The sequence below is a fragment of the Cryptomeria japonica genome, chromosome 8 (genome assembly GCF_030272615.1).
Source record: "Cryptomeria japonica chromosome 8, Sugi_1.0, whole genome shotgun sequence".
NCBI classification, from domain to species: Eukaryota; Viridiplantae; Streptophyta; class Pinopsida; order Cupressales; family Cupressaceae; genus Cryptomeria; species Cryptomeria japonica.
The window spans coordinates 27,812,917-27,822,104 of NC_081412.1; the positions used below are offsets into that span (position 1 = coordinate 27,812,917).

General features: G+C 36.6%; 1 protein-coding gene across 1 annotated transcript; it reads left to right on the plus strand.

Annotated features, from left to right (window-relative positions):
* Positions 1-1,076: 1,076 nt before the first annotated feature.
* On the plus strand, positions 1,077-8,878 carry LOC131078553 (protein TOPLESS-RELATED PROTEIN 2). The gene is made up of 25 exons (XM_058016276.2): positions 1,077-1,567; positions 1,690-1,869; positions 2,157-2,270; positions 2,588-2,746; positions 2,925-3,111; positions 3,224-3,347; positions 3,582-3,694; positions 3,806-3,935; positions 4,052-4,161; positions 4,284-4,353; positions 4,523-4,596; positions 4,689-4,784; positions 4,879-4,974; positions 5,154-5,281; positions 5,375-5,609; positions 5,765-5,923; positions 6,021-6,128; positions 6,307-6,456; positions 6,551-6,661; positions 6,748-6,927; positions 7,157-7,285; positions 7,397-7,492; positions 7,589-7,777; positions 7,884-8,056; positions 8,146-8,878. The coding sequence occupies exons 1-25, from the start codon at positions 1,488-1,490 to the stop codon at positions 8,339-8,341; spliced, it is 3,387 nt and encodes a 1,128-aa protein (XP_057872259.2). The 5' UTR covers positions 1,077-1,487; the 3' UTR covers positions 8,342-8,878.
* The last annotated feature ends 310 nt before the right edge of the window (positions 8,879-9,188 follow it).

The following is a 9,188-nucleotide window of genomic DNA, read 5'->3' on the forward strand; positions in this document are numbered from 1 at the left end:
TTATCAATGCCCAAATCTCTCACCCACTACAACCCCACATTAATACATACTGAAACCAAACACATATATATTTTTAATTAAATATTTGGTCAATATTAGTTTAGTCAAATTAGATATTTGCAATAATAATGTCTGGGGATGAATGAGTCTGAGTTACTCAAATAGTAAAAAGTTAAAACACAGATTTAAAAAAACGTTTACCGTGAGCAGATCAGTTACTCAAGTCAAAATAACCAGAAATAATGAAAAATAATAAATTGGGTTTTCCAAAGTACAAAAATTAACGTCGTCTTTTTTAAGTTGATTACTTGTTTATGATTTCAGACCTGTCTTAAGTTTGAGAGAATAATAATAATAAATAAACATTATCTCGAAAATCGTGTCAATCGTGCAAAAAGATTTCCGGCGCGGCATATGTTCCCGGCGACGGGAGGTTGTTCTGTCGCTGTCAGTCAAAAATAATAATTACAACGAAACTGGCCTTATCACAGATCGAGACAGACAGTTGATAAGTACTTGTGCATATCGTCTGATAAGTCTGATAAGTTGGCAGACTTATCAGACTAGACAGCCAGTAAGAACAGTATACGAAAGCAACGGATTGATCCGAGAGTGAAACTCAAGTGAAAACAACTTGCTGTGTTTATACGGTAGAAAAAAGTAACGGCAGGGGAAGGAATGCGTGGAAAATGGGTACAGTTAATGCCTAATGGAGGTTTTTAATGAAGGCCCAAATTATATAATTAATGGAATAATTAACCTGTGTATGATACAGAGATAAGATAGATCAGTAGTTATTTTGTGGAGATTTATCATGGGATTTTTTTTATTTGGGTGTTTGTTTTAAAAATCCCGTGTGTAAAAGAGACTATACCCACGATCTCTAATAATGCCGATTGGACAGGCAGAGGCATTGTACTGTACTGTTTGGTTTAAGGCATGTTTTGTTTATCTATTATTTACTTCCTTTTTAAAAAATTTATGTGTTTTTGTTTGTGTTTTGTCGTTGCATAGGCAATTCAATGCTCATGTTGATGGGGGTGCTGCCATCTACTTTTGTGCCCCTATATATACTTCTCTTTTTGGCTTTCATTCTCCTGATTTTTTTGTTCGAGTATCGACAGGCTCTCCTGTTTCTTTTTCTCTGTCCTAGGGAAGGACGCGTGCAGCAGCATCTAAAAGCATAGATAAATGGGTGAATGAGATAAAACCAGTGTTAACTTACACTTGTGGCAGAGATTCGGACCATGTTTTTTAGTCTCTGGCAGAAGACTTCGGTTTCCATATTCAGATCGCTCTGAGAGGAAGTTTGCCAGGTCTCCAAAGTGTACAAAGAGTTGTTTTATCTCAACACTGGTAGCAGATTTTAGTGCCCTATTGATCTGTTTAAAGAGCAAATTAGGGTTTGGGTTTAGGTGGTTGTGAGGGATATATATAGATCTGGGTGGTGTATCGGATTTGTTGCACTGGAGGCAGGGGGAGCAGACATGACTTCTTTGAGCAGGGAACTGGTGTTCCTAATCTTGCAGTTTCTGGATGAAGAGAAGTTCAAGGAAACTGTACACAAGTAAGTTTATAAACAGAAAAGATACCCACCTTTCTTTTAATAGTTTCTCTTTTGTTTGTGCTTGTTTTTTATCAATCCATTTTTGTTGGGTTGTGATGTTTTGGGTTTTTGGATGATTATAGATTGGAGCAAGAATCTGGGTATTTTTTCAACATGAAGTACTTTGAGGATCAAGTACAGGCAGGGGATTGGGAAGAGGTGGAAAGATACCTGTCTGGTTTCACAAAGGTGGATGACAATCGATATTCCATGAAAATTTTCTTTGAGATCAGAAAACAGAAATATCTAGAGGCACTTGACAAGTAAGTTTTCTAATTTATTTTTAGATATTTATATTTGGGGTTAATTCTTATTTAAATAATATTTAATTTTTATTTTTGTAGAAATTTATCTTCTTAGAAAATAATTTAGATATATAAAAAATGTTTGGAAAATGTTGTATCTTTGTTTTTTCAGATGTCTTTCGGGGAACTGTATTAAAGATTCCGTAACTTTTGTTTAGATGGAGTTTTGGATATTTAAGAATTTTTGAAAGATGGCGGTTTTGATTGGTCATGTAAAACTGATTCTAGATTGTGTGTATTTTTAGACAAGATCGGGCAAAGGCTGTGGACATACTAGTGAAGGATCTCAAAGTATTTTCTTCTTTCAATGAAGAGCTATTCAAGGAGATCACACAGCTTCTTACTCTGGAAAACTTCAGGTACTATTTTTGCTTCAGTGTCATTTTTGTAATAATAAATTCATTTTCTCAACTGGTCTTTAGAATTGGGTGTTCCTATAGTGGGTTGGAGAAATTGATTTTTTTCCCTGGATATAAATTACAATAGATAAATAGGTATTATCTGGACTAAAATTCTCATCGAGGCATAAGCGACTGCATTTTATTGAAGCCTCTTGTTTTTACAAAAGCATTCATATCAAGCAAGGTTTTATTTTTTATTGATTTTTCTTGAAGCTTGTAAGGAGTTGCATTATTTTAAACACTGGATTTGAAGAATACGAGTGTGATTCATGCAGGGAAAATGAGCAGCTGTCTAAATATGGGGAGTCCAAATCTGCAAGAAACGTTATGCTGATGGAACTTAAGAAATTGATAGAGGCTAATCCCCACTTTCGTGACAAGCTCCAATTTCCTGGCCTTAAAGCCTCCCGTCTCAGAACTCTCATAAATCAAAGGTAAGTTGTGGTTAGCCGACTTGGTTTAGGGATTCACAATGTTTTAGCTAGTGAAGTGGAATGAGAAGGTTGAGTAATATTTGCTGAATTACATATAATATGAAAGTGTTTTTGTGAAACAGGGATTTAGTTAAAGTTATTATATACTGAATTTTGGTATCGGCTTTCTCTGTCTTAGTCTTAACTGGCAGCATCAGCTTTGTAAGAACCCTCGACCCAATCCTGATATAAAGACACTATTTGTAGATCATACTTGTGCACCTCCTAATGGAGCTCGAGCACCAACTCCTTCAAATAACCCTCTTGTCGGGGCACTCCCAAAAGGAGCAACCTTTCCTATCGCACCCCATGGTGTGAATCAGCTGGTACATCTCTCATTTAATTCTTGTATTTTAGCAACCTTTTTATATCTTTGGGTCTAGTGTTTTTTTCTTATTGATCTTAACAAGGCAAGTTTTTTATGCAATTTGAATTCAGCCATTTCAACCCACGGGTGCTCCTTCTGCTAGTTCTCTGGGGTGGATGGCAAGTCAAAATCCTTCTGCTCCACACCCTGCAGTAGCTCCTGGGCCTGTCTCTCTTACACCACCGCCAAATGCAGGTGAATTTACCGACTATATCCCAAAAGATGGCTGTTGGAAACATAAGCTGTGATTTTTATTAAGATACACATTCACAAGCTCAGCGGCATGGGAAATAACTGTTATTTCCTATGAGCTGCATCGGATTACATTGTCTATTTTATATCTCTAAAGAAGTGAAAGATTATCTGATTTTCTAAGTGATATTCCAATATATGGAGAATTCAATTTTCTAATTCACTTAATTGCATCAGTTGCTTTTCTGAAACGGCCTAGAACTCCACTTTCAAATGGTCCTGCAGTTGACTATCAGTCTGCTGATTCTGAGCATCTTATGAAACCTCTTCGAACTGGACAATCTGATGAGGTGTGTGTAATTTATCTTTTCCAACTTATTTTTTGCTCTACATGTTCACTGCTAGTAACACAGAATTGTCCTTCTAAGTGCTGAAACTTAGCATTACTGTTTTCTTTTAAGGTGAACTATTCGGGTCCTCATACCATGTACTCACAAGATGACCTTCCCAAGACGGTGGCAAAAACCCTCAATCAGGGTTCAAATGTCATGAGTATGGATTTTCATCCTCAGCAGCAAACAATTCTATTAGGTAATTCCACATTAAGGAGAATTCCTCTTTCAATTTGGAAAATGTGACTTTGGTTTTGTAAGTTGAGAAATTTTTAGTCCTGTTTGGAGATTTTAATTGTGGATTTGAACTGTCAGTTGGAACAATTGTTGGTGACATTGCAATTTGGGAGGTAGCATCTAGGGAAAAGTTAGCTCAAAGGACCTTTAAAGTTTGGGACATTTCTGCCTGCTCAATGCCAATGCAGGTAGGCATAGTTTAATAAGCTTGAATTTTTTATTTTACATGAATTTGTTTTTACTACAGAGGATACTGTTGTGGTTTTTTTAGGTAATAATGTTATATATTCTCTCTGTTGTGTTGTCTTAGGCGGCCCTATTAAAAGATCCAGCTGTATCAGTGAACCGTTGTATCTGGAGCCCAGATGGACAAGTACTTGGTAAGTGAGTCCATTATTTGTATTCTCAAGGAAAATGCTTAGATAACCCGACCTTAGTGCATTGCCACTAAATACCCCTTGCAAATGTTATTGTTTCAAGTTGACCTGTATTTGCTTGGGTCAGGATTCTTTCTATTGATATATTAACACACTTACATTTGTCTTGTAGGTGTTGCCTTTTCTAAGCATATTGTCCATATATATTCTTATCAAGGGGCAAATGATTTGAGGCAGCATCTAGAGGTTTGTTTGCATGCTTAAAGAACTTATATTATGCACAGTTTGTGGGTTTGTGATATCAGTAGTATTTATTTATTTTCATAAAATGCCTCCAGATTGATGCACACGTTGGAGGTGTGAATGATATTGCATTTTCTCACCCTGGAAAGCAGCTGTGCATTATCACATGTGGGGATGACAAGACTATCAAGGTAATCTAATCTGTCAGACATATCAAGTCTCAACTAATTATTGCCATCCAGTTTATGTGAGATCAGAGTTAGAACCTTCTTCCCTATGTTGTAGGTATGGGATGCAGTAGCTGGTCGAAAACAATATACATTTGAAGGCCATGAAGCACCTGTATATTCAGTTTGTCCTCACCACAAAGAAAGTATCCAGGTACTTCATTTCTGAAAACCTGATTGTTGTAGTGACATGGCAATTGAATATTTAAGAATCTTTTCATCGCTATTTGCTTTGGTGTTTGATTTCCACCTAATGTTGAGTCAATGGCCATGGCTTTCAGTGCTTGAGTATGTGGAAGATAGGTTGATTGTTATTCTTTTCTTTGCATACAGTTCATTTTCTCTACAGCCATTGATGGAAAGATCAAAGCTTGGCTGTATGATCTTTTGGGATCTAGAGTTGATTATGATGCCCCTGGGCTATGGTGCACAACAATGGCTTACAGTGCTGATGGAACACGGTAATGAAGATCTTTATTTAGATTTTTAAAATTATCTATGCTTGTTGTATGTTGATAATTTTTCTGAAATTCATTCAATTTTCTTTCTGTTAGGCTTTTCTCTTGTGGAACAAGTAAAGAAGGTGAATCGTTCTTGGTTGAGTGGAATGAAAGTGAAGGAGCAATTAAGAGAACTTATTCTGGTTTCCGAAAGCGTTCCTTGGGTGTTGTACAGTTCGATACAACAAAGAATCGCTTCTTGGCAGCCGGAGATGAATTTCTAATTAAGTTCTGGGATATGGATAACATTAATATTTTGACAACTACTGAGGCCGAGGGTGGTTTACAAGTAAGAATTTAATGATCATTTATAAGTATCAGTATGGTTCAATTTGATAGGGGATATAAATATTGGTGTTGTTAAAATTCAGAATTTTGTTGTTATAGGTTTCTTGTCCATATCTCAATGCATTTTTCTTTATATGATATTGTCACAAACTTCAGGCTAGCCCACGCATTCGTTTCAACAAAGATGGTAACTTGCTAGCAGTCACAACAAGTGATAATGGCATCAAGATATTAGCTAATGCAGATGGACTTCGCTTAATTCGTATGTTGGAGAGTAGAGCCTTTGAAGCAACTAGGGTTCCTACAGAGGCAAAGGTAGAATCTTGATGATATTTGTCCATTTAGCATTAACATGCCCAGATATTGATTTTCAGAACCAAAAATTCTAGCTGAAGTGTTTCTTACTCTGTAGGCTCCAATTGCAAACATTATGCCTGCTGCAGTAAATGCACCCAGTGCCCATTCTGGTGCAATGGAACGCACAGAGAGAATTCCACCAGCGGTGTCTATGAATGGCTTTGTAAGGAATTTACTTAAGAATTTATTTTTAACGGCTTATGGAGTCATGATTGTTCTTTTGAATAGTAATGGAGGATATTTTTAGTTATTTAAAGTCTCTAAATAAAAAGAAACAACCAATATTCCATTATCTTTTTCTGTCCCGATTCTTACAAAATTTTTACATTTGAGACATGCAGAATAGTATAGACAGCAATCGAACAACAGATGTTAAGCCAAGGCTTTTAGAGGATTTGACAGACAAGAACAAGAATTGGAAATTGACTGAGATTACTGATCAAGTGCAGTGTAAGTCTCTCCGGTTACCAGATGTGATGCATTCAAGCAAGGTAAGATTTCATCTTTGTCACAAAAATATAATGAAAGTAGAATTCACATTATACTATTTTCTTGATACAAGTAGTAACCTATTGTTTTTTGCAGGTTACAAGACTGATATACACCAATTCTGGTATTTCCGTTTTAGCATTGGCATCAAATGCACTCCACAAACTGTGGAAATGGCCACGGAATGAGCGGAATCCATCTGGAAAGGTGATGCTCTTTAATGCCGAAATAATTTCTCTATGTTTCTTAGAAAATTATCTTTTAAGTGACTAAGACTGTGATCTCTTCTGCAGTCTACTGCCAACATTCAACCGCAGATGTGGCAGCCAGCTAGTGGGATTGTTATGACTAATGATATTGGTGGCACGAATCCTGAAGAAGTTGATGCTTGCATAGCTTTGTCTAAGAATGATTCCTATGTAATGTCTGCCTCTGGTGGAAAGGTCTCCTTGTTTAATATGATGACATTCAAGGTGCATCTTTTTAATTGCAAAATTTGCTTGTATTTGTAGCTACAATTTTAGAACCAGGGGATTTTGAATTTTCAAAATATGTTCCTTGCAAACATGACTGTTGAGCTGGTCAATTTAGAAGTTATATTCTTATATTGGTTCCTTATCGAGTTTTTTGTTTCCTTTTTCTAACCAAGGTTTTGAGAAGTAAATATTCTGTGGCACGCTTGCTAATGAGTGTTTCTAACAGGTTATGACTACTTTCATGGCGCCTCCTCCTGCAGCTACTTTTCTGGCTTTTCACCCCCAGGATAATAATATCATTGCAATTGGGATGGAAGATTCAACAATCCAGATATACAATGTTCGAGTTGATGAGGTGCTATTGATGAGTCTCTCAATAAGTGACATTTTCTTTCTTTCCCATTTAGTGCATCATTAAAAATGGTAGCCTCTAACTTATGTCTTTTCAAATGTTTGAACTAACCAGGTAAAAACAAAGCTTAAGGGCCACCAAAAGAAAATTACAGGTTTGGCATTTTCACATTCTTTGAATGTGTTGGTATCCTCTGGGGCCGATGCCCAGGTATGCCTTTTTTTCATAGATCCATTGTCATCCCATTTTGTACATTCACATTCTTATAGATTCTAATTAATAAATGTGTGGCCAATGTTCTGGCAGCTATGTTTCTGGAGCATAGATAGATGGGAGAAGCAAAAATCAAAATTTATACAAGTACAGCCAGGAAGATCATCACCACCTGTTGGGGATACAAGAGTACAGTTCCATAATGATCAAGTTCACTTGTTGGTTGTTCATGAGAGCCAGCTTGCTATATATAATGCTTCTAAGTTCGACCGTTTGCGTTATGTAAGACCTTGTCAGCAGTGAGAATTCAAATTTAGTGAGTGATTATGATGTTAGCTACCTTCTGTATATGACCGTATGACTGATATCACATTTGTTTGCACTACAGTGGACACCTCACGATTCTCTATCTGCTCCCATTTCAAGTGCGATATATTCATGTGACAGCCTCCTAGTATTTGCAGGCTTCTGTGATGGTGCAGTAGGTGTATTTGATGCTGAGAGCTTGAGGCCACGCTGTCGTATTGCACCTTCTGCATATTTAGCTTCAGGCATGAATGGGTAAGTTGGCTCAGGGAGGCAAAATTAAGTGATATATGGATCAATTATTTTATGATTTAATCATAATGTATCCTTGACTCTTCATGCAGTGTCTATCCTCTAGTAATTGCATCACATCCATCTGAACCAAATCAGTTTGCTCTTGGAATGACTGATGGAGGAGTTCATGTCATTGAACCTTCAGAATCAGAAGGAAAGTGGGGTGTGGGACCTCCTCCAGATAATGGTACTATTGGATCAAATCCAACATTAAGCAATCAAGGTTCAGAACCAGCTCCAAGGTAGTTCATTGTATTAGAACCCACAGCACATGGTGCCTTGCACTACTTTGTTATGTTTACCACTTGCCTATCTGCAGCTCCACCTTCGATATTGACAGTCCCATGGCATCACCGTGCCTATGGTGTGCTCCATTTTTTGAGACAATTTCTGTCAAAATTGCAATTTACAAGCTGTAGAGCAGTTGAGATAGAGCCAAACTAACTGTAAATTATGTAAATGTTATGTAAATGAGTTGTTGGGTAGACTGGTTGATCCCATTAATTCGAGGTTGTGTAAAAATTGGAAGTCTCTCTTAGACTAGTTATGCATGTTCTGTTCTGAGGGTTTCTGCATCTCCATTTGCAGAAATCCCTTTTCTTTGTACCACAAGTCTTTATCATGGTCGTCTGTAGAAAAATGTTTTAGATAGGAGCTATGTCAGTCTACACAAGTATAATATTTTCTCAACTGATTCACAATTTTTGAGATGAAGTTCAAATTGCCTTGTGGACTACAGAAGTTTAATATATTTAATAGTGAAGTTAAAAATTTTCAGCTTCAGTGCAGCAGATTCTTTTGAATTTCATGATTGTTTTACATGAGCACAAGGGTTAATTTAAATATAGATGCTTAGCACATTTTGATTATTCTGAAACGTAATTGGAATCTCATTTTTGGCTTATTTAAATGGGAAAAGAGAGTAAATTTCATGTTACTTACCAGTTGTGATATTGCTTTCTAGAATTGAAACATCATTCCTTGAGTTTGAATAGTACACAAAGGAAAATTTTCAGATTAATTAATATTTCACAGGATGTGGATGTTGGTAATACTGATCAGGCATGCAGGAATCTTTTGCATTTGGAAATTG